Genomic DNA, 26,649 nt, shown 5'->3' with positions numbered 1-26,649 from the left:
TTGATGTTCTTTTATTTTTATGATGTTTTTATATACTTAAGTTTTAAATTTTCAAATAGTGAAATGTTTTTTCCTTAGCTAACTTCATCTATTGCTCTTATGCTTAAAAATAACTCTCTCATCCAAAGACAGACAAATATCCACCTACATTTCCAACCATTTTTATCATTTCACATTTATCTCTAAAATCTATTGCAATTTACGCTAATGTATGATGTGAGGACATGAACTGAGTTCATTTCACCCCAAATAGCCAGGGTCTTCAAATGTCATTTTGATTTAGCTCAAATCAACCATTTTTATTGAATGCCCATATTCCATGCCAAGGACATTCTGTGTACCTGGGATCCATCAGTGAACAACAAAACATATAAAAGTCACAACCCTAATGGAGTTTATTATTTTTAATTTAATAATCCAGGGGTAGGCAAACTATCATGGGTCAAATCTAGCCATATCTATTTATTTATATATTGTCTATGACTCCTTTTCCTTTAGTAATTGTTATAAGAGCTGTGATAGTAGCCTGAAAAACTATCAAGATCTGCACAGAAAACGTTTGCTGATCACCGGAAATGACCCATCATTTCCCTACTAATAGGTGATAATTTCTTTATTATATCTTAATATCTTACGTAAGTAAAAATCTTTTTCTGGCTATTTATTCCATTCCATTGACAGGCCCACTTAATTCTATGCTAAAACCACACAATTTGTTTTCAAATTCACTTTTTAAATATTTTTAACTTCAGATGATATTTATTTATTTATTCCACAAATACTGGGAATTCCCCGGTTGGGACTCAGGGCTTTCACTGCCATGGCCCGGGTTCAGTCCCTGGTTGGGAAACTGGGATCCCGCGGGCCACATGGTGCAGCCTAAATAAATACATAAATAATAACACAAATACTGAGTATCTACTATGTGTGAGATGCTGTTCTAGGTCAGCTATGCAGCAGTGAACCAAACAGACAAAATCTCTGCCTTTCTTTTGTTTCAGCAGAAACAAGCACAAATACATATAAACACATCAGGTGGGGATAAAATGAAGCAAATGAAAGAGGGACGGAAGGAAGACATTGTTACTTTACACCAGGTAGTCAGCCAAGGCCTCTCTGAAGACTTTAGGCAAGGGCCTGAAAGAAGTCACGAGAATGGAGGGTACCTGGGGGATGAGAGCATCCCAGGCAGATGCAAAGATGCTGAGATGAGAGTGTGTTTGCCATATCTGAGGAGCAGCAAGAGGCCACCAGATGAAGCAGAGAGCTAGGTAGGGGGAGAACAAGAGCACACTGGGAAGTAAGGGCGGGGATGGGGGTGTTTGTTGGACAGGGGAAAGCCCAATCATGTAGTGGTTTTACTCTGTGAGGAATCTGAGCAGAGGAGTGACCTGAATCAAAGTTCTTCCTCTTTTTTAATCATTATAGCTGCTGTATAGAGAATAGATGATGAAGGGAGGGGGCAAGAGTAGAAGCAGGGAAGACAGGTTATGAAGCTACTGAAGTTATCCAGATGAGAGTTAATGGTACCTTGTTGCAGGGTGGCACTGATCAAAGTATTCAGAGGTAGTCAGATTTTGAATATTTTAAGGTTAATGCTTGCAGAATTTGCTAAAGGATTAAACTGAAGAGCAAGAAAATAAGAGTTACAGATGACACCAAGATTTTTATGCCCGAATGCCTAGACTGAATGATGGAATTGCCGTTTACTGAGATACAAATGACTTGAGAAGGAATTAATTTTAGTGGGCCATGAAAGTGAATGAAGAGTTTGAGGTTCGATAGCCAACTGGAGATGTCTCATGGGCAGCGAGATATGTGAGACTATCAGGGGAAGGACCCAAGCTTCAACCAGCGTGGGATTAAAGTTAGGAGAGTGGATGAGATCAGCAAGCAAGTGACTGTAGACAGAGAAGGGAGCAAGTCTAAGGTTTAAGCCTGGCACATTTCAATGTTTAGAAGCTGGGAAGATTTGGAGGAAACAGCAAAGGAGATTGAAAGGGAGTGGCCAGTGAGGTGGGAGCAGGGCTGATATCCTGGGGGCCAAGTGAGGACAGGTTTCAAGAAGGAATCAATCAACTATGATAAACGCTGAAATTGACTTGAAGGGCAGGACAGGGGCCGACCAATCATCAATCGAGAAGAGCCAAACAAGTGCTCATCCCACCTGGGCACCATCAGTATAATTCAGCATGAAAACTGAGGAGAAAAACAGAATTACAACTGAGGGAAAGGTGCTACACACAAAACAATATTTACAGAATATTTACACTCTTCACTTGGCTGCAATGTTAGCTAATAAGGGCATATTCAAAGAAGGCTTTAGAATGAGACTTTTCGATGGCTCGTTCAACTTCAGAAAGTGAAGAAAATAATGGAATCAACTCATCAAGGAAAGAAAACCTACACAATCCTATCAAATTAGAGAACCTAGAAAGTGTGTTTCAGAGTACATATAAATTTATCTTTACTCCCATTTCCTACCTATTTGGTAAGCTAAACAAAGGGAGAGAATGCTCAAGTGATCTCTTTGGAAATGAAATACTCTGATTTGTCTTGTTTAGCAATGACTGATGGGGCAATGACATGACAATGTGTTAGGTGTGTCTCTAAGTTATCCCTCGGTCTAATTTCATCTGCCAGTACATCATTTAGGGTATTGCTGGCCATTAGAGAATCTTGAAATTGATAGCAAAATTGAGAACATCTTCAAAAGAAAAGGGAGTCTGACACTGAACACTGCCCCCCCCCAAATGCTTTCTAATGATGACTCAAATCCCCTGACTTTGCAACAACAATCAGTTATGAAGGCAAAGGAAAGCATTTCTGCCCTACAAACACCAATTTTAGCTGCACTGGCATGGAGATCAAAGTGGGCTGCCGTTAAATGCTCTAAAGGACAGTAGAGCAAATTTTCATGTATCTAACAGCTTTGCTGCCTATCTAAACCTGCTATATTTACAGGACATGGATGCAGTCTCTGTCAGAAAATCAGAATAGAGTAAGGACGTGAAACAATCCAGTGCAAATAAACAAATAAAAATAAATAAAATTAATAAAAATTAAAAATAAACAAATTTAGTTCATTAAAAGCAGTCTTTCAGAAAGCTTTTCTTATATGGGTCTTACCAAGATAACAGACAAGGGGGTACAAACAGGAAACTAAAAGATACTAATTAAGGGGACTCTTTAGAGAGCTTTACCAAGAGCAAACAAAAAGAACTTGGTGGTGCTGACTCCTGAGAAACATGAGGAGAAAGGTGGACGGTGGTACGCGGGCCACTACATATTAATAGTTCATTTGCCTTCTAAATAGGATTGCTTTCCAAATTTCTACTAAAATAATCATCTGCTTCGTGCTGGCTGGACCCTGCCTGAAGCACTGGGTTCCATCGCGAATGCCATATGTTTAAAACACTGACAAATTAGAAAGAACTCAAAACTGTACTGAAAACAAGGAGCCCAGAAGCCTGAACAGAAGAGGAACCACTGAAAGTCATGGAGAAAATAATGGGAGACATGAGGACTGTCGTGACACATTTGAGAAGTTATTGTGGAAAGATCCCTGAAATAGGCTGCCACAGACCTCCCAGCTCTGTTACTAGCCAGGCGAGTCACTCCATGCTAGCAAATTAATCTCTCTGGAACCCAGGAGCAAAATTAGGAGGTCAGCCTAGATGATCTTAAGTTCCTTTAAGTTGAATAATTTTACCATTTCAAACTACATCATCAGCGAGGAGAATAGTAAACACCTACATTCTTCCTGAATGGAATCATTCTATGCTGCTATAGAAGGAAAGAATAAGTAAAAATTATAATAGATAAAAATCTGGGGCCCTGAACCAAGACAGTGGAGTAGAAGGATGTGCTCTCACTCCCTCTTGTGAGAACACAAGAATCACAACTAGCTGCTGGACAATCATCGAGAGAAAGACACTGGAAATCACCAAAAAAGATACCCCACATCCAAAGGCAAAGGAGAAGCCACAGTGAGATGGGAGGAGGGGCGCAATCACATAAAATCAAATCCCATAACTGCTGGGTGGGTGACTCACAGACTGGAGACCACTTATACCACATAAGTCCACCCACTGGAGTGAAGGTTCTGAGCCCCACAACAGGCTCCCCAACCTGGGGGTCTGGCAACAGGAGGAGGAATTCCTAGAGAATCAGACTTTGAGGGCTAGTGGGATTTGACTGCAGCACTTCGACAGGACTGGGGGAAACACAGACTCCACTATTGGAGGGGACACACAAAGTAGTGTTCGCATCGGGACCCAGGGGAAAGAGCAGTGACCCCAGGGGAGACTGAACCGTACCTACCTGCTAGTGTTGGAGGGCCTCCTGCAGAGGCCGGGGGTGGCTGTGTCTCACAGTGAGGACAAGGACACTGGCAGCAGAAGTTCTGGGAAGTACTCCTTGGCCTGAGCCCTCCAAGAGCCCTCCATTAGCCCCACCAGAGAGCCCCGGTAGGTTCCAGTGTTGGGTGGCCTCAGGCCAAACAACCAACAGAGAGGGAACTCAGCCCAACCCATCAGCAGACAAGCAGATTAAAGTTTTACTGAGATCTGCCCACCAGAGAAACAGCCAGCACTACCTACCACAGGTCCCTCCCATTAGGAAACATGCACAAGCCTTTTAGATAGTCTCATGCACCAGAGGGCAGACAGCAGAAGCAGGAAGAACTACAATCCTGCAGCCTGTGGAGAGAAACCAAATTCACAGAAAGATAGACAAGATGAAAAGGCAGAGGGCTATGTACCAGATGAAGGAACAAGATAAAACCCCAGAAAAACAACTAAATGAAGTGGAGATAGGCAACATTCCAGAAAGAGAATTCACAATAATGATAGTAAAGATGATCCAGGACCTCGGAAAAAGAATGGAGGCAAATATCAAGAAGATGCAAGAAATGTTTAACAAAGACCCAGAAGAATTAAAGAACAAACAAACAGAGATGAACAACACAATAACTGAAATGAAACTACACTAGAAGGAATCAATAGCAGAATAACTGAGGCAGAAGAACAGATAAGTGACCTGGAAGACAGAACGGTGGAATTCACTGCTGTGGAACAGAATAAAGAAAAAAGAATGAAAAGAAATGAAGAAAGCCTAAGAGACCTCTGGGTCAACAGTAAACGCAACAACATTTGCATTATAGGGGTCCCAGAAGGAGAAAGGACCAGAGAAAATATTTGAAGAGATTACAGTCGAAAACATCCCTAACATGGGAAAGGAAAGAGCAACACAAGTTCAGGAAAGGCAGCAAGTCCCACACAGGAAAAACCCAAGGAGAAATATGCCAAGACACATAGTAATCAAATTGGCAAATATTAAAAACAAAGAAAAATTATTGAAAGCAGCAAGGGAAAAACAACAAATAACATACAAGGGAATTCCCATAAGGTTAACAAATGATTTCTCAGCAGAAACTCTACAGCCAGAAGGGAGTGGCATGATATACTTAAAGTGATGAAAGGGAAGAAACTACAACCAAGATTACTCTTCCCGGCAAGGACCTCATTCAGAAATCAAAAGCTTTACAGACAACCAAAGGCTAAGAGAATTCAGCACCACCAAACCAGCTCTAAAACAAACACTACAGGAACTTCTCTAAGTGGCAAACACAAGAGAAGAAAAGGACCTACAAAAACAAACCCAAAACAATTAGGAAAATGGTCATAGGAACATACATATTGATAATTACCTTAAATGTAAATGGATTAAATGCTCCAGCCAAAAGGCACAGGCTTGCTGAAGGGATACAAAAACAAGACCCATCTATATGCTGTCTACAAGAGACCCACTTCAGACCTAGGGACACATGCAGACTGAAAGTGAGGGGATGGAAAAAGATATTCCATGCAAATGGAAATCAAAAGAAAGCTGGAGTAGGAATACTCATATCAGATAAAATAGACTTTAAAATAAAGAATGTTACAAGAGACAAGGAAGGACACATATGATCAAGGAATCAATCCAAGAAGAAGATATAACAATTATATATGCACCCAACATAGGAGAACCTCAATACATAAGGCAACTGCTAACAGCTATAAAAGAGGAAATTGACAGTAGCACAATAGTAGTGGGGGACTTTAACATCTCACATACACCAATGGACAGATCATCCAAACAGAAAATTAATAAGGAAACAGAAGCTTTATGAGACAATAGACCAGATAGACTTAACTGATATTTATAGGACATCCCATCTAAAATAGCAGATGACACTTTCTTCTCAAGTGAGCATGGAACATTCTCCAGGATAGATCACATCTTGGGTCACAAATCAAGCCTCAGTAAATTTAAGAAAATGGAAATCATATCAAGCATCTTTTCTGATTACAACACTATGAGATTAGAAATCAATACAGGGAAAAAAACATAAAAAACACAAACACATGGAGGCTAAACAATACATTACTAAATAACCAAGAGATCACTGAAGAAATCAAAGAAGAAATCAAAAAATACCTAGAGACAAATGACAATGAAAACACGATGATCCAAAATCTATGGGATGCAGCAAGAGCAGTTCTAACAGGGATGTTTATAGCTGTACAAGCCTACCTCAAGAAACAAGAAAAATCTCAAATAAACAATCTAAACTTACACCTAAAGGAACTAGAGAAAGAAGAACAAGCAAAACCCAAAGTTAGCAGAAGGAAAGAAATCATAAAGATCAGAGCAGAAATAAATGAAATGGAAACAAAGAAAACAAGAGCAAAGACCAATAAAACTAAAAGCTGGTTCTTTGAGAAGATAAGAAAAATTGATAAACCATTAGCCAGACTCATCAAGAAAAAGAGGGAGAGGACTCAAATGAATAAAATTAGAAATGAAAAAGGTGAAGTTATAAAAGACAACACAGAAATACAAAGCATCCGAAGAGACTACTACAAGCAACTCTATGCCAATAAAATGGACAACCTGGAAGAAATGGACAAATTCTTAGAAAGGTATAACCTTCCAAGACTGACACGAAGAAATAGAAAATATGAACAGACCAATCGCAAGTAATGAAATTGAAACTGTGATTAAAAATCTTTCAACAAACAAAAGCCCAGGACCAGATGGCTTCACAGGTGAATTCTATCAAACATTTAGAGAAGAGCTAAAATCCATCCTTCTCAAACTCTTCCAAAAAATTGCAGAGGAAGGAACACTCCCAAACTCATTCTATGAGGCCACTATCACCCTGATACCAAAACCAGACAAAGATACTACAAAAACAGAAAATTACAGACCAATATCACTGATGCATATAGATGAAAAAATCCTCAACAAAATACTAGCAAACAGAATCCAACAACACTTTAAAAAGATCATACACCATGATCAAGTGGGATTTATCCCAGGGATGCAAGGATCCTTCAATATACACAAATCAATCAATGTGATACACCATATTAACAAACTGAAGAATAAAAAACATATGATCATCTCAATAGATGCAGAAAAAGCTTTTGACAAAATTCAACACCCATTTATGATTAAAAAACTGTCCAGAAAGTGGGCATAAAGGGAAACTACCTCAACATAATACAGGCCATATACGACAAACCCACAGCAAACGTGATTCTCAATGGTGAAAAATTGAAAGTATTTCCTCTAAGATCAGGAAAAAGACAAGGATGTCCACTCTCACCACTATTATTCAACATAGTTTTGGAAGTCCTAGCCACGGCAATCAGAGAAGAAGAAGAAATAAAAGGAACACAAATTGGAAAAGAGGACATAAAACTGTCACTGTTTGCAGATGACATGATACTATACATAGAGAATCCTAAAGATGCCACTAGAAAAATACTAGAGCTAATCAATGGTAAAGTTGCAGGATACAAAATTAATGCACAGAAATCTCTTGCATTCCTATACACTAATGATGAAAAATCTGAAAGAGAAGCACTCCCATTTACCATTGCAACAAAAAGAATAAAATACCTAGGAATAAACCAACCTAGGAAGACAAAAGACCTGTATGCAGAAAACTATAAGACACTGATGAAAGAAATTAAAGATGATACCAACAGATGGAGAGATATACCATGTTCTTGGATTGGAAGACTCAATATTCTGAAAATGACTATACTACCCAAAGCAATCTACAGATTCAATGCAATCCCTATCAAATTACCAATGGCATTTTTTATGGAACTAGAACAAAAAATCTTAAAATTTGTATGGAGACACAAAAGACCCCTAATAGCAAAAGCGGTCTTGAGGGAAAAATACAGAGCTGGAGGAATCAGTCTCCCTGACTTCAGACTATACTACAAAGCCACAGTAATCAAGACAATATGGTACTGGCACAAAAACAGAATCATAGATCAATGGAACAAGATAGAAAGCCCAGAAATAAACCCACGAACCTATGGTCAACTAATCTATGATAAAGGAGGCAAGGATATACAATGGAGAAAAGACAGTCTCTTCAATAAGTGGTGCTGGGAAAATTGGACAGCTACATGTAAAAGAATGAAATTAGAACATTCCCTAACACAATACACAAAAGTAAACTCAACATGGATTCGAGACCTAAATGTAAGACCAGACAGTATAAAATTCTTAGAGGAATACATAGGAAGAACACTCTTTGCCATAAATCATAGCAAGATCTTTTTTGATCCACCTCCTAGAGTAATGGAAATAAAAACCAAAATAAACAAATGGGACCTAATGAAACTTAAAACCTTTTTCACAGCAAAGGAAACCATAAACAAGACCAAAAGACAACCCTCAGAATGGGAGAAAATATTTGCAAATGAAGGAACTGACAAAGGATTAATCTCCAAAATATATAAACAGCTCATGCAGCTCAATATTAAAAAAAACAAACAACCCAATCCAAAAATGGGCAGAAGACCTAAATAGACATTTCTGTAAAGAAGACATACAGATGGCCAAGAGGCACATGAAAAGCTGCTCAACATCACTAATTATTAGAGAAATGCAAATCAAAACTACAATGAGGTATCACCTCACACCAGATAGAATGGGCATCATCAGAAAATCTACAAACAACAAATGCTGGAGTGGGTGTGGAGAAAAGGGAACCCTCTTGCACTGTTGGTGGGACTGTAAATTGATACAGGCACTATGGAGAACAGTATGGAGGTTCCTTAAAAAACTAAAAATAGAATTACCATATGATCCAGCAATCCCACTACTGGGCATATACCCTGAGAAAACCATAATTCAAAAAGACACATGCACCCCAATGTTCACTGCAGCACTATTTACAATAGGCAGGTCATGGAAGCAACCTAAATGCCCATTGACAGACGAATGGATAAAGAAGATGTGGTACATATATACAATGGAATATTACTCAGCCATAAAAAGGAACGAAATTGGGTCATTAGTTGAGACATGGATGGATCTAGAGACTGTTATACAGAGTGAAGTAAGTCAGAAAGAGCAAAACAAATATCGTATATTAACGCATATATGTGGAACCTAGAAAAATAGTACAGATGAACCGGGTTTGCAGGGCAGAAATTTGAGACACAGATTTATAGAACAAACGTATGGACACCAATGGTGGAAAGCAGCGGGGGGGTGGGGATGGTGGTGTGATGAATTGGGCGATTGGGACTGACATGTATACAGTGATGTGTATAAAATTGATGACTAATAAGAACCTGTTGTATAAGAAAATGAATAAAATAAAATTTAAAAATTAAAAAAAAAATCTGGCTCAGTTTTGGTTTCTAACAATTCAAGTTGCGCAGTAATGAAATCAGTTGTCTCACAAAGAAGTAATGAGATCATTAGAAATGGAAATATACAGGCAGGTGCTAGAAACTGTGAACGGTAGGACTGCCAGTGTCTTTCAACCCTAAGATCCTACGATTCTTTAGGTCCAATTTACCAAATACCTTTCCTCCAGATTACCTTCACCATGTCTCACTGATGTAAATCAGTTGCTCCAGGATTTCATAACTTTGTTGTAATATCTGAATTTAGTCCATCTCTACATCAAGTCACTATTGTGTGTGTCCAGCTTCACGAACATGGTTTCTGGCTCTTGCCTGCATAAGATGGGCCTCCTTTAGGTTATCCTCAACATTGTTATCGGGTCTTGGGGAAGCTACTTGAAATTGCTTTAAAGGCTACATATAACCTTGTAATATACCAGCGATGTTAACCATGACAGGGATAAAATGGGTGATGGCACCAACTCTCTAAGTGCCGAGCATGTGCTAAGAGCTGTATACGTATTATCTCACTGAAGCCTCCCAGTAACGCCATAAGGAATGTGTTATTTACTTTTTTTTTTTTTTTAGCGGTACGCGGGCCTCTCACTGCTGCGGCCTCTCCCGCTGCGAAACACAGGCTCCGGACGCGCAGGCTCAGCGGCCGTGGCTCATGGGCCTAGCCGCCCCGCGGCATGTGGGATCTTCCCAGACCAGGGCACGAACCCGCGTCCCCTGCATCGGCAGGCGGACTCTCAACCACTGCGCCACCAGGGAAGCCCAGGAATGTGTTATTATTGTATGTATTTGACAAATAAGGAAACTCAGGGTCAGAGGGCTAAGTACCTTGCCCAGGATAACTGAGCTAGTAAGAGACAGAGCCTAAACTTGAACTCTGGTCTGGCTAATGACTCTAAAATGCCTATTGCTGACTACCTTGCTCTACTGCAGTGATTCTCAAAGTGTGGTCGCTGGACCAGCAGCTTCAGCATCACCTGAAAACTTGTTAAAAATGCCAAGTCTCACATCTACTGAATCAGAAACTATGGGAGTGAGGCCCAGCAACATGTGTTCTAACAAATCCTGCAGATACTTCTGCTGCTCACTAAAGTTTGAGAGCTACTGTTCTACTGAACTGAAAATTCACCTCAAAGGCCACACTCCACTTTTTTAACCATATTTTTTTTGTATTTGAATTTGAAAGTGTGTGTTGGCTCCTTAATCTGTCTTCACGGGGAGAAAGACAAATCCCAAATATGGAAAAGTCAGGTTTCCTGCCCCTTCCCTGAAGTAGGAAGGGTGAGTCCTTGTCATTCTCGGTGAGGGGATAAGAGAGTTGCTGCTTTAAAATATAAATCAGAGGGAAACAAGAAGGAAAGAAAAAAAAATGCTTCTGCAGTATAGTTAAGCTGTTGTGGTTAGACATAATGATTGAATAGACCAAGAAAACTTGCAATTCCCTTAAAGCCTTTATATACTAATAACACTATGTCTACTTAAATATTGAATAGCTAAAATAAAAATCCTCCCTACATGCATACTTTAAAAAAAAAAAGAATATGTACCCTTTAGCCTTATGAATAAACACATCAATGGAAAAGACTGTTTCCAAGGTAGCATAATCAATGACAGGTATCATCAAGCCTTCTTTGGTTTAAAAATAAAAATCCTTTTAGCTTTGCAGATCATGATGCCTAGAATGTGACCTTGGTCTTTTCAAGCTTATCTTTAGTCCATAGCACTGTGCAACTCTGCAAATCAGTCTGTAATCTCTTTAATGTCTTCCTGCACGTGCAGTTTTAAAGCTCAGCCATCAGCATATAAACCATCCTTTGCTCCAAGGTCTCTGGAGATACTTGTGGCCAGTCACTTACAAGGGCTTTCACAAGGTCACAGGGGTAAATATGAGTGGTATGTTAAGTCCTGTGTAAAACAGGATGCAGGTCTACCTGAGGAAGGTAGCGAGTGGCTTTTAAGGTCTCCAGAAATGAGGTAAAACAGGATTGCCTTGTTTCACACATGCGTGAACACAGCAGAGCTCACTCACACTACCCCATACCAAAGGCGAAATAAGTACATTCCACCTGCGAGCCTTGACTAAATAAAAGAGCTCCTAGACTGGAATATGTGATTTATTCTATTATCTAAGATTGCTCTTGGATGTCTGGATCTACAGCTAATGTTTTATTATATCCCTTTAGCCTTCCTTCCTTCCAGAAAGAATTGTAGGAAGGCAGTGAGCTAACGGATAGCAATCGGCACCCATCCATGTGGACTTCACTAACCCCTCTCCTCCAATACATCTAAGTGAGGCCCCTGTAAACGACCAGCACTCAGGAATGTAGGAAGCCAAAGGACTGGGACAGGCCACCATAAGTCATATAAGTCTAAGGAGTTAGCTATACACTATCTTCTATTAGTGAAACTCATGTTTGAACATTATGTCCCATAATTTTAATGGGAAAACCGGAGAAGATCGTCCCCCCACAAAATAACTAAAATAATACACCCTGGACATTATCATTCGGCAGGCAAAAAAAGGGGCTAAGATATACTAACTCAAATTAAGTGCTGTCTATCAAAGATTCCTTCCTTCCTTTCTTCGTTCATTCATGTACTCAATATTAACAGAGCAAAAACATATGCTGGACAGTATCTGGAAAATGCCAGCCAGCTCCATGTGTCCTCCCCAACCCCCCAAAAAGCCAAACATGAGAAAATGGACTCAAAGTAAAAAGCAGACTGTATTCTGACTGACATGAGTGAAAGCAGCAGATGATTCAATTACTGGAGCACACTCCCAAAGAAAATGTGGAATAGGCAATAGTGGGCAGTGCTGGGTCCTAAATAGTCTGCAAGTACCTACCTGCCCGAAAGCAGTATCCAAGACCTCGTGCGATCTCTTCCATCTCTGGTTTATAATTGCATTCATGATACAAGGTCGAATACAAATTGACCTCTGCCAAATATCATCTCTAACCGATGCAAAAAGGCTACCAAAATTCCATTTACTAACAGGCCAATACGGTCAGTTGTAAAAGTGAAAATGAACACCTTGCTGCCATATACACTGTACTGGCATCTTGAGTACATTAACTCATTGAATCTCACAGTCTTATGAAACTCAGTCACAACTTTTTGAATGTAACAGATGACATCTAAACATAGTCGGTTTAATTCTAAGTTTTCATCCAGATGCTTGATACTGTTTAGTCAAAATATATATCAATGACCTTACTAAACAGGAAGTAGTATTTAATGATCAACGCGTGACTTACCCTTGCCATATCCACCAAGAAGCTCTCAAATAATTTCCAAATGTGGTTACTTGTGTAGATTTCTTTCATTTCCACTTCAGTGTCAACGTAACAGTGATTAACAAAATTCACATAAGCAATTTTAACCTGCGCAAGTTTCAAATAGAGAAGAGAGTGAGTTTTTTCCTTATTCTTCATCTTCCAATATGTATTATGAATGGTTATGTGAAACTGTGTTATTTCCTATAGTAAATTATAGTATACTTTGGGTGTACCCAGAGAGCATTCCCATCTCCTTTCTTTTACTAAAACACTCCACCCCCTGGCCCAGGGTAAACACATGACCTAGTATTCCATTCCCCTGGGCCCTGTGATTGGTGTGAGAATGTGAACTTCATGTAAACCAAGTCTAACATATTTCAGACACTAGGAGTCAAAAGTACTCTCTTTCCCTCTCTGCCTCCCTCTCTTCCCTCCTCTCCACCTCACCTCCCCACCTCCCCTCCCCTTCTCTGTCTCTGTCATTCATTCATTCATATTCTCTCGTTCTCTCTCTCGCTCCCTTTCCCCCTCTCTCATTGTCAAAATGGAACAAGGTCAACCTGGACTCCAAGACCCATCTTCTCCAGGTGTGTGGAGGAAAATTATGCTCAGATAAAGAGAATGAGGCAAAACCCCAAAGGAAAAGGTAACAAAAGATAGAAGGAATCCTGACATTGTTTGAACCTCTTGAATCATATGAACAACTATTCTTCAAATTCCCAAATACAAGAGCCAATAAAATTCCCTTTTAAAATTTAAACTAGTTTAAATTGGGTTTCTGTCACTTGCAACCAAAAGAGATCTAATACAATGCTTCAGTATGTTGACTAAATAATACTTTGTTGCCATTCAAAAGCATTTAAATTACTATTTCTGAGAAGAGGCAGGCTCACAGCTTACCAAAAAAAAAAAAAAAAAATTGAATTATTTTAAGATGTAGTAAAGTTCCTTTCCAGATTTAGCAAAGTTCCTCATAAAAGACTGGCATGAGTCTCACCAACATATACCCTTTCTAAAGTGCATAGGGCAATAGTTTTTGTTTTTCCTTTTCTTTCCCCTTCTTCTCTTTTCTTATCTCTTCTTTTCTCTCCTCTCTCTCTCTCTGTATAAGAATATGATGAATGCTATAAATTTCCCCAGAAAAATGCACACACATAAAAAAATCATGTAAACAATTTCAGAGCGTTCACAGAATCTGAGTTAGAACCATAAGGAATACAGGGCCAGCTTTCATGCCCTTAGTACTTATCTCTGCCTGACTGAGGTCTGAAGCAAATCTTCAATGGCAGGGTGCCTGTGTCACGGAGACATCAGAGCCATTTGGTGCATATCATAATCATCTTGACAGCAGTTAATATGCATTCAGTGCTCGCTACATGCCAAACGCCTTCAGCAGTCTGTATGTAATATCTTAATTTAATCCTCCACCAATCCTATCAGGTACATACTATAATTATTTTGCTTCAAAATTGTGTAAATTGAAGATTAGAAGGTTAAGTACCCTGTTGGAATCAGTCACACAGCTAGAAAGTAATGGATCCAAGATTCTGACTCATTCTTTAAACCATTCGTTCATTCATTCAGAACATACTTATTAAATGTAGGTTCAGGTTCAGACAATATAATGGTGACTACAAACAGACCCAGGTGTTACTCTCATTTAGCTTATAATCTTGGTAAAGAATGTGAAGGCTACAGATATTTTTAACTAATAAAATTCAAATATCAAATTTCAAATTATAGGCTCTTATAGACTCTACTATGGGAAGCCAGGAGGGTCTTCCTTAAAGAAGTAATGCTGGAATCAAGATCTGAAGGATGACGAGGGGTGAAGTATGTGAATATAAGAGGTTAGAGTGCTATGTCCGAGAGAACTGCATGGCCAGAATCAGGACCTCAAATAAAGACAGAACCCACGGATTTAATCACTACACTATGCTTCCTTTCTTTGCCATCTTATTTCAAACCAATCAAGTCATGAAGTACCCTTGGTTTGAGGTATCAACAATTCCACAAATTTTCATAAAAATATACTTTCAAGTCCATCACTGTGTAGGACTATTTGGAAGTAGGGAAGTTAACCTAACTGGATGCCTTTTTAAGCTACTGTGATTTAAAATGTTTGGATTTAGTGTATCACATGTTTATAAACTTTGCAACAATACACCACAATGGTAGAAAAGAAAAACATTATTGCAATGCACGTTCCTGGAAGCCTCGTTAATCTTGTTGGCAGACAACCAGCTTCTAATGAGTTTCTTCCCTGCCGTCATGCCAAACAAGAACAGAGGGTAAAAGATGATGTGTGAATAAAGCAAAATGTGTCCATATTTCCAAGAATGCATCTACTCCATAAAGCAAAGGTAAACCTAGAGAATCTGATAGTGATCCTGCAGTACCATCCTAGCCTCTCCTATTGATGACTGTGAATTATTTATGAAGCATCTGTTTTATGCTCAGGAACATACTAGAGGTTACAAGTCAATTTTTCCGTTTGATCACAATGCCATACCTAGAAATTCCTATGGTAGCTTCTAGTAAACTAATAGCGGCTATACGTTAAAAAGGTTTATCCTTTTTCATAGTTCCTTGTAGAACAAAAGAGTAAACTTTTTATGCTCTTTTAAATGTTCCTAATTGTATAGCTAAGTACAATTCCTTCACTAAATACATTATCTCATTATAAATAATAGTAGGAGGACTTCCGGCACTTATTAAAAATTACTAACAATTCTATAGCCACTAAGCTTTTGCCAGGCTTACCTCAGGGATGCAGTCGTCATGGGTCACCACCCTCACTATGTCGTCCAGGGGCAGAAGGGAATTGCACTTGATTTCAGTGTAGACATTTTTCCCCTCTGTGCATGCTGCCAGCAACTCCACAAGGGTGATGTGGTAGGCTAAGGGGCCACTCTCGTCCCCTCGGTCCCTCTCTGAACACATCATATGGAGAAGGATGGGAAATGATGCTCTATCATTGTAAAATACCAGCACATCTTCACCCCCATTTATCAACTGAAATGATAACAAGAGAGTCGACATAGCAGTCCAAATGTTCATCCTTGCAGTTATTTCCAAAGGCTTGGTCTATCTGGAAATACGTGCATCTCTTTGTAAAAACATAGATAACACTGCAAATGCAGAACTACACCAAGGCAGGATGGTAAAAAAGATTCTAGGCATGTGTCAAGTGATTAGTTATGAATGTTATCAAAACCAGTCGGAGAGACACGGGAGAGATGGAGAGGGGCAAGAATTAAGGACACAGATGACAGTAAACTGTTCAGTGAGTCACCCACTGAAATTGAACCTGCAAAATATTCCAATGAAGTTACTTCCTTCTACTTCAAATGGCAGACTCCATTGCCAAGCATGAGAAATCTCGTAAGTCTAATTTTACTATAGAATAAAATATCCCCATCTCCTTCAATAGTGACAGAATAAGTAAGCAAGTACACTGAACCAAATGCAACTCTACGAGAATTTGGAGATTCCACGTGTCATGGATGTCGGTAGAGAATGGAGGTAAAAGCAGAGATGGGAGAAATGAAGAGAAAAAGACAACTTTTAAAAAAGAGAGAGAGACAAAGAATGAATATGTAGGGGCTTTTAGGACATAAATTTTCCTCCCTGTTTTGTTTATATAACTTCAGTGGAGAATTCCAGCAGGTGGTCATTTTATTGCTCAATCACCATAATGCCTTGTCTATTTGGGGGGGGAAACTGTATTATTATTTTATTGAGGAATCCACTTTGACTGTCGTGAAGCCCAGGCTGAGTTAACAGTGATGAGTTCTGGAGGTAACTACACCCCACTCCAGACTTCATAACCACTGTCTTCTCTCTCTACCTCAACTGAAAACCCAGACTCAAGAGGTCTCAATCCCTGCCCTCCAATTCCTGGAAGATGCCAAGGCCAACTATGTAAGAGGTTTTGGCAGAGAAGACTTTTGTCTTCCCAGAAGACAAACCCTCTACTTTGCTTTATGAGGCAGATAGCAACCCCAAACCACAGACAGGTCAGGAGCTGCGCAGGCCTCAATTCTTGTTGTCTATTACAGCACCAATTTTCTGACGCCAATGTGAAATATTCTGGTGGAGAACACAGATTATGTAATTTTTCTCTCTATTTTATTCGAATTGATAAGACAATTAATTGGCTTACACTGAAAGTTTTGTTGAAAGTGAATGTATATGGGTCAAAAATTTATATATTAACATAATATTATAAATACTTCTTTACACACAGAAATGCTTCACCTAATAAATGCCATAGGACTGGCTTAACTATGCGCTGCTTTCCCATTTTAAGTCTTTCCATGATGATTTTCCAAAATCAAATTAATTCTCACATTTCTAGGCAATGAAGGGCTAATGTTCATGTAAATAAGAGGTAAATTTTACAAGTTAAAAATGCTCCTTAAATGTTAATAACAATAATTTACGTTTAAAATTCAAGGCTTCCAGCTGAATTAACTTTAACATTTCTATGGAGCAAGAGGGACTCACATTATACCAATATAGAGACTACTCGCACTCTCAAATTTAAGGTACATCATTATGAAAATCCCCCCAAATCACTATAATCTACTATATAACTTGTTTGTAGCCATGTTTGAAAGCTGCCTAATCCATACAGGCCTTTAGAGAACCATTAGGTCACAGAGCAATGATTTACCCAAACAGGCTCAAAGTATTCTCCAAAGTATGGGTTCCCAGTGATTAACTCATTCATTGTATAAATCTTGCTCAATGACAAACAACATAATGAAAAGGGCAAAATAAATGAAGTACTCCATCCATTTGCTTTTCTCAAATTTTTAACTTACTCTAAATAGCTAAGTTTCCATATATAATGAATCACTGATGGATAATTTCTATTCATTAGTTTCATTCCCTTCAAAGCCCCCTGTAAATAGTAGCAAAGAACACCCAGTCTATGTTTCAGGAACCGAGTAATAAGGGCACTTGAAAAGCAGAGTTTAATCCATTTTTGTTACATACTGAAACTTAAAAATATAAAATTTAATCATTTTCATTCTAAATAATCTATAACTTTTCATAGGATTTTACCCATTATTTAAAATACACAAGTTCATTAAGAATCAAAAAAAAATAAACTCCTAGAAAATTATAACACCAACTTATGATACGTTACTTCCCTAGGTCTAAGCAAAACACATTTGTGCTTAAGTAGTCGTACTTAATTTATTTTCCAAACCTATGTTGCTGGGGGATTGTTTGTCACTCTAAATTAACAGAAAACCCATATTTGAGCATATTGTTTATGTGAAGCTGATAAAATACAAACTGAGAACATACCTCGGTCATCACCATATCCTGGCATTTCTTCACATATTTACCATCTGCTTTGACAATCGTCTGCAGAAACCTCAGGTACTCCACGTGGCGGCCGTGTGTCTCAATGCAGTGCACGAAGTGCTGGATAACCCTCTCGCTAATTTCATTGCACAGATGATAATTGTTCATGAAGATGTGCCGCATGGTTTCTGCTTCAAGGAGCTACACACAGAGGAATGTGCCCTTGTAACTCTGACAAGATCAATTTTCTATTCTACAGTACTTAGACCAATTGCACAGCTCGTGATTAGTTTCCTATTTTATGCAAAACTGTAGTGAGTTTTCTGTGCAAGTCTTCTACAAAGTGCATTGAGATTATTCAGCACTTAAAAAAAAAAAACTGAGCTCACAAAGGAATTTAGTTGGAAAACGGAGCTTATTATAAACGCCAACAAGTTGGCAACAGTATTCTTGAGATTAATTTAATTATGTATTATTCAAAAGTAGCTGTTCCTTAGTATTCGCTGATACATGTTTTACAGAGAAGATTTAACCCCACCTTTGAGTTTTCCAGATTTAACTTACTCATGGCATCAAAGAGTTAGTCTTTGTCCTACCACATCTTTTTCCTAACATTAAACTATGTACATATAAATGAAGTTGTCATCTGCAGGTAAGATCTGTGTAATTTTTCATGTTTCTTTAAATGTTTCCTTAATGGAAATAAAAGATATTCACTTTTAGGAGGAGAACCCCCTACAAGTTAAAAAATGTGGTGATGAAGATGAATAAAATTCTATCCATCAATGTTGCTAAAACGAATGAGATGGACACTTTACTATAAATATTAGAAGTCACTCAAATACTTACACCAGGGGTTAAGAACAAATTCAGATGTTTATGGAGGAGAACTTGATTCTGTGGATTTCCCCGACAGAAATTCTGCAGGAATGTATGGGCCAGATTCATTACTTCATTCATCTTTTCATCATTCTAGAAGTTAAAGAGTAGCACGTGATACAGAGAAACACACAGGAGCAAAAATATTATCAAAGAATATATTTTTTCGCACATGCATTTTTTCCTCCATGCCACTATTTTATGCTCCCCTTTCTGTGTCTACCCCTCTCCCGGTTACCCCGTCCCATCCACCCTCCCCATTTTGTAGATGTCTCTCCCCTTCTCTTAATTCTCCTCCTATCTGTTCTGCTCCACTCTATCCTCCCCCTTTTTGTTTCACGGTCCATCTCTCATTCTCCCCAACTTTCCTGCTTGTCCACTACAATTTCCCATCTCCGTACAAAGCTGTCTCTTCTCCCCTGCCTCTGTCCCCACACCCCCGTTGTCCTCCCTTCCTCTCTCTCTGGCCCCCTCATTCTCCTGGGTTCTGCTCCCTTCTGTCCTGCACCCTCCAATCCCTCTCTTTCCTCCCCTCTCTTGGATTTCCCATCTTTCCCAGTGTTTCCATGTACCTGGATCTTCCTGTTCCTTTTGTTTTCTGTTTCTCCTCCTTCCCCACCATCTCTATCCCCCTCTTTCTCCAACTCCTCCCTTTCTACTTTTCCAGGAGGCATCTATCCCTCCTCCTCTGGCCCCTTCTGCTCCTTCTCTCCTGCTCTCACTCCCTTGTCCTCCTGCTTTGCCCCCACTCTTTCTTCTCTCCACTCACTTGCCCTCTTTTCTCCACTCTGTAAATTTCTCTCTGTATATATAGTTCTGACCTTACCTCTAGTCTCTCCTCTCCCCTCTCTGTGCACCCTCCTTTTGAGACTTACTTTGTCTATTTTTTCCATCTCATTCTTTTCCTTTTTCTCTTCGCTTTCCGACCTCCTCTTTTCCCCTCTCTCTTTGTCCCCCTCTTTCTTAACACACACACTCTTAGGTTGTTTCCTTATTCACTGTCATTTTCCAAAGTCCTACAATAAGGTACTTCACTGCTAATAAGAATCTCAATAAGGAACTTAAGTCTCAAAACTCACAAAGAATGCAAAGGTCTCTTTTTAAAAGTGGTCTTTTAACAATATCACTGAAACAACCTAAAATTTTTCTGGGTAGGTCATGTGGTCAGTGTCAGATACACAAAATGGACTCATGTTTTGAGTAATAGTTCATATTCAATGCATTTAATGTTTTCTTTTTTCCTAACCTGAGAGTCTATATTTTATGCCATCTATAACTAAATAAACTGCCTCGGATCATTAATAGACTCACTTCCTCACACTGAAAATAGGGATGAACTAACCAGACTCATAAATATGTCCAGAAAACTCCATTCCTATCTTGAAAATAGGAAGTTTTTATTTCAAAATCGACTAATATTTTCCTTTATGTGTGTAATCCAGGGATAGTGAAAAAACATCAAAGGAACTTTAGCCGCAGGAACACCCAATTCCCACAGAAAAGCCAGCCACACAGGAGGACATCAGGGCCAGTTCTACTGGAATTGGTGTTTCTTTGAAACTGTCATCTTATGCTTTTTTTTGTTTGTTCCTGAACAATCTAGGTATCAAAACTGAGCAAACCCCAATGGCATTTTTCCCAGAAATAATTCTAACATTTATATGGAACCACAAAAGACCCTGAATAGTCAAAACAATCTTGAGAAAGAAGAACAAAGCTGGAGATATCATGCTCCCTGATATCAAACTATATTACAAAGCTACAGTGATCAAAATAGTATGATACTGGCACAAAAACAGACACATATATCAACAGAACAGAACAGAGAGCCCAGAGATAAACCCAAGAACTACGGTCAATTAACCAAGGAATGAGCTCTGAGAGAGAGGATGTCACATTGTATGTGACTTTCAGTGATGTGTAGAAAAATTCTTCAACCTTTTATTTAAGCTTTAGGTGATGCAAGTAAAAATCATTTGATTTAGACATTCTGGGCTGGTGAAGAGTGGTAGAAATGCATCAGGAAGGAATGACAAAGGAGGCAAGAATACACAATGGGGAAAAGGCAGCTTCTTCAATAAACAGTGTTGGGAAAACTGGACAGCTCCATGCAAAAGAATCAAACTGGACTACTTTCTCATACCATATACAAAAGTAGACTTAAAGTGGATTAAGGACTTAGATCTAAGACCTGAAACCATAGAACTCCTAGAAGAAAATGTGAGAAGTACACTTTTTGACATCGGTCTCAGCAATACTTTTTGGATATGTCTCCTCAGGCAAGGGAAACAAAAGCAAAAATAAACAAGTGGGACCTAATCAAACTAAAACATTCTTGCACAGCAAAGGAAACTATCAACAAAACGAAAAGGCAACCTATTGAATGGGAGAAGACATTTGCAAATGACATATCCAATAAGGGATTAATATACAAAATATACCAAAAAACTCATATGATTGAACATCAAAAAAACAAACAATCTGATTTTAAAAATGGGCATAGGAACTGAATAGACATTTTTTCAAAGAAGACATACAGATGGCCAACAGACACATGAAAAGATGCTCAACATCACTAATCATCAAGGAAGTGCAAATCAAAACCACAGTGAGATATCACCTCACACCTGTCAGAAAGGCTATTATCAAAAACAAATAACAAGTGTTGGTGAGAATGTGGAGAAAAGGGAACCCGTATGCACTGTTAGCGGAAATGTAAATTGGTGTAGCCACTACAGAAGACAGTATATAACGTTTCCTCAAAAATTAAAAATAGAACTATCATATGATCCAGCAATTCCACTTCGAGTACTTTTCTGAAGAAAACAAAAACACTAATTCAAAAAGATATGTACACCCATATGTTCACTACAGCATTATTTACAATAGTCAAGATACAAAAGCAAACTAAGTGTCCACTGACAGATGAATGGAATAAGAAGAAGTGATATACATATACAATGGAATAATACTCAGCCATAAAGGAATGGAATCTTGCCATTTGTGACAACATGGATGGACCTAGAGGGTATTATGCTAAGTGAAATAAATCATACAGAGACAAATACTGTATGATTTCACTTATATGTGGAATCTAAAAGAGAAAACAAATGAACAAACATAACAAAACAGAAACAGACTCATAGATACAGAGAACAAACTAGTGGTTGCCGGCGTCGGGGGGAATGAGTGAACTAGGTGGGGGAGATTAAGAGGTACAAACTTTCAGTTATAAAATAAACAAGTCATAGGGATGTAATATACAGCATAGGGAATATAGTCAATAATATCGTAATAACTTTGTATGGTCACATCATTTTGTGATGTATAGACGTATCAAATCACTCTGTTGTACACCAGAAACTAATATAATATTATAAGTGAATTATACTTCAATAAAAATATGATTAATAATAAAACAGCAAAACACAAAGTAGTAGTAAAATACTCAACACTACAGTTATACTAAATAGTAGAAAAAGGGACTTGATCACATGTCCAATGCCCATGTTACAATATCAAAGATATAATAATTTGGAAAATATCTTTTTTAATACCTTTTTTAAGGTTTAATACTTTTTCTTGCTTTTCAGTAATTCTTTCATTGCATTATCTAACCTAGTTTGAATTATACCACCTTATAAATTTACATATTAAAACATAACTAAGTCAGACAGGGGGCAATCCAGTATGAGAAGTGAAAAGTACAAGTGGGGAGGGTATCCACAGAGAGGGGCCTGGCATGGCACATTGGTGCCCAAGAGAGATGAAGAGGGCATCCACCTTTGTGGAGGGGTCAGAGCCCGAGTGAGGTGCAGAGGGCATTCATAAGGAGGAATGGGCAGCAGTGGTGATGGAAGATCAGATGGAGTAAGAGAATAACTATATTCACACACACATATATTCTCTAGATTTGTCTACTTAAAGGGCCTGGAGGGGCAAACCTCCACAGCAATAAGTACATTTAGTTCTCAGGATTTTTCTCCCAAATACCATTCTCCCCCAAATGGAACTGGGGCTTCCTGAATAAATGGCTAATTCCAGAGGTGGAACAAGAAGAATGCAAGGGAGCCTGGACTATTTTAATGTGCAACAAAGCAAGGAACTACTCGAAGAATGATGGGACCATGTTAGAGGACAGGTCAGCTGGCCTGAAGGGGCTCCATTGGCCAAATCTGGGACAATCAAAATAAACAGTGCTAGAAACCAAATATAACCTATTGAATAAGACGAGCATCTGTAAGTCCATACTGATAAAAATAAATGAATAAATTGAAAGTTTGATAAAAAAATGGAATGTTTACTTAGTTTCAAAGAACCACGCCACAAAATATTTGTTACAAAGGGAAACTGAGTACTTCACAGTGATAATCCTGGCAGACACCACCTTAATCAATTGACCCAAGTAAACATCACCGGTCATGGGGCAAATCAAAATCGCATGCTGCCTGATAGGAAGTGGTGGGAAAAACTTAAGTGTTACTTCTGTTACGTTCCTGCCAAAGATGCATAACTGAATCGAATCACGAGGAAACATCAAATGACTCAAATTAAGGGACAGTCTTCAAAATAGCTGGTCTGTCTTCAAAAGTGTCAACGTCAAAGAGTTCCAGCATGAGGAGATTAAAATGCACATAACACCAAACAGCTCCTGTTTCTGAAGTGGATCTTTTTGTCAAACAGGACATGATTGAGATGATGGGAGAAATGTGAATGGCATGCGAGGATTAGGTAGCAGTAGAGTGGGATGCTCTTTCCCGATCTGGAAGGTTGTTACTTGGTTATACTTGTAGGGAATATACACTAAAGGGCTCAGGGGTGGTAGGGCATCAGGTTGGCAACTTACCTGCAAATAGTTCAAGGAAAAAGATTCTTTGTAACCTTGCTATATTGAAATTGTATCAAAATTTAAAAAGGAAAACAGTACCTAAGAACTTACCTTTTCATAGGGTATCTGCAGCAGGTCTAACACCACTGAATGGGCTCCCATATTTTTCAGTAATCGTTGATGTTGATTCCGACACTTTTTATTCTGTATACAGAGTTTACTTAGCCTAATCAAAATCTTTCCAAAGAAGAAGAAAAGCATTAAATATAATAAATGAACAAAACTTCTTTGCCATGCCAGTATAAACTCATATAGAAATATTTCACATCTGACCTCCTTTACAATCCGGTAGTTGTTGCTCTTATTGCTGTCAATCTGAGGTTTCTTTGTTCCATCTTGCACTGGACTTAAAATGTTTGAGTCCTAAAATAAACACAAAGATGTATGTTATGCCCTATATATCTTTGTAATAAATTTATTTATTTTGTAAGAAATACTTCTTGTAATTATTTTGTGATGAATTAATTATTCAACTTAAATGTTTCCTTGGTATTTTTTATCCCATAAAAAGCTCCTTGGCTTAAATGAGTCATGAAAATGACCACTTCCCAACAACAACCAATTACAAGATCTATGGCATGACTAATAATTAATGAATTAAGTTTAAAAGGAAAGGGTATTACAAGTAACATTATCAGTCTATTTCCTTATGCTAAATGTATCAGACATATCATGACTTTATATTGTCTATAGGAAAAGGAATAGTAAAAATCCAGGGCATAGGAGGCATAATTTTATTATTAGGGATGAACTTCAGGGAAAAAAAAAAAGACTGAAGGAGCATATCATAACATGACATGTTAAAACACTTCAGGGATGGGAGGAAAAAGCACCTTAACCCAAGAATTCTCTGACAGGTTACCATGACATCCTTAAGAGTCATGACTGGGGGCCAACCAACCATGTACAGAATCATGAAAATGAAAAAAAAATTTTCTTTATTTAAAAATAATATTTTAAATTAATAAAGCTTATTAAGAGGACTTGAAACACCAAAAGCATTTCAATATAACAACCATTATCTGTAGCAGTACAATAAAAAAACAAATACAGGGAGATAGATATTTTAAATATCAACTATTGGAGTCACCATATGAAAATAAAACATCACTTACAAACAATTTAATACCTGAACATTTATTAAGACTTAATACATTTCTGGTACTAGGCAATGGTGAATAGATATAAAAGAAATAGAAGATATGGTCCTTCCCACAAGAAAATTACAGTTTACCTAAGAAAACAGGGAGAAATATGAAAATAAAGATTTGAACTGAGCAGAATTCACTATTCAAAGAGAGAGACAGAGGCTAGTTATAGCTTTAGACAGCTTTATGAAGGGGGGGAAATTTAAGCTAAGGTCTTGAAAGATGAAAACTACTTATACTCATAGTTATAAGTACATATACTCATAGTTAAGTATGAGAGGGGTGTGGAAGGGCAGGGGTACACTTGTTAGGCGAAGAAGTCACCTTAGCCAAAGGCACTGTAGAAAGAAAAGCACAACAGTGTGTAGAAAATGACAAGAACTGACAAAGCATGTTGCAAAAGTGGACCATTAGATGGAGTGGGGCCCGACCACCTCCCTGATTTACAACAGGTACAAAATTGCACTTGGGATGAATGTCAAGTTCAACGTGGGTTAAAAAACACCCTAAAGTCCTGACTACATTGAAGGTGTTGGACTCACAGTTAAAGGGGACTCCAATCTAAGCTCAGGCAAAAGTAAAAAATATGTGAAGCCAATTGATAAATTTTATTTGTCCCTGTTTTTCCTACTGTGTTCCATGAAAAATCACAAAATTAATGCAAACCAAGAAAGAAAAATATATACATTTTCCTTGCTAGTCAAAGAATTCTGATGGAAGGCTTCAAGCAGGTGCGTGACTTGGCCCATGCGGTACCATCACCACTGCTCAGTAAGCTCCGTGTTCCTCTGTGACTTCTCTCCAGGCAAATACTGTCCAAGACGGAGGCTCCCAATCTGAACTCCACTTAGCAAGTAACTCTTCTCCCATTTTACTGAGCATAAGGAAATTCCCCTACATGACATTGCCTCTTCTCCGTCTGAAAATGTCCAGTATCATCTACAAAACCGTCTACCTTCCCTGCTATGTCTCAGAGAAAAAGAACTTTTGAAGCACGGATTTTTAAATTCCATCTCCCCCTGCCTCTTCTCTCTGCTTCATCTCTGTTTCTTGCGCATGGACAGTTTCTACCCTCTACTGATTCTTTCTTAACTCTCTGAAAATATGGCCAATTTGAGGCCAACCAAGCTCTTTCTGTGATACCACCCATTCTGGGAAGTAGTCTTGCATAGATTACTACCCCCACTAAATTCCTCAAAAGAATAATCTACTGTATTAAAATTCTTTTATGTGTCAATGACTCAATTACTAGAACTGTCTTTGGCATCTGATTCTATGGCTCACTACCATTTGCTTTAAATCTCACTTTGTTTTACTATGACAGGATACTCTCCAAGATTTTCTGACCACCTTATCTCTTTCACTCAATGGAACTGGAACTGCAAAAATTAAAGAATAAAAACACTGCA

The 26,649-nt window shown here is 38.4% G+C and overlaps 1 protein-coding gene across 3 annotated transcripts in view; it reads right to left on the bottom strand.

Moving 5' to 3' along the window:
• The window catches only part of ITPR2 (inositol 1,4,5-trisphosphate receptor type 2), a 527,231-nt gene that overhangs the window by 254,252 nt on the left and 246,330 nt on the right, over window positions 1-26,649 (bottom strand). For all 3 annotated transcript variants that reach the window (XM_079936794.1, XM_079936796.1, XM_079936795.1), the window contains 6 exons: window positions 24,366-24,455; window positions 24,144-24,269; window positions 19,175-19,297; window positions 18,326-18,526; window positions 15,767-16,018; window positions 12,983-13,108 (listed from right to left, as the gene is read on the bottom strand). In XM_079936794.1, the coding sequence (XP_079792920.1) occupies window positions 12,983-13,108; window positions 15,767-16,018; window positions 18,326-18,526; window positions 19,175-19,297; window positions 24,144-24,269; window positions 24,366-24,455 (918 nt within the window). The remainder of the gene's footprint in view (window positions 1-12,982; window positions 13,109-15,766; window positions 16,019-18,325; window positions 18,527-19,174; window positions 19,298-24,143; window positions 24,270-24,365; window positions 24,456-26,649) is intronic.

The sequence above is a fragment of the Stenella coeruleoalba genome (genome assembly GCF_951394435.1).
Source record: "Stenella coeruleoalba genome assembly, chromosome: 11".
Taxonomy (NCBI): Eukaryota; Metazoa; Chordata; class Mammalia; order Artiodactyla; family Delphinidae; genus Stenella; species Stenella coeruleoalba.
The sequence above is the reverse complement of the archived record's forward strand: the minus strand, read 5'-3'. Positions and strand labels throughout refer to the sequence as shown.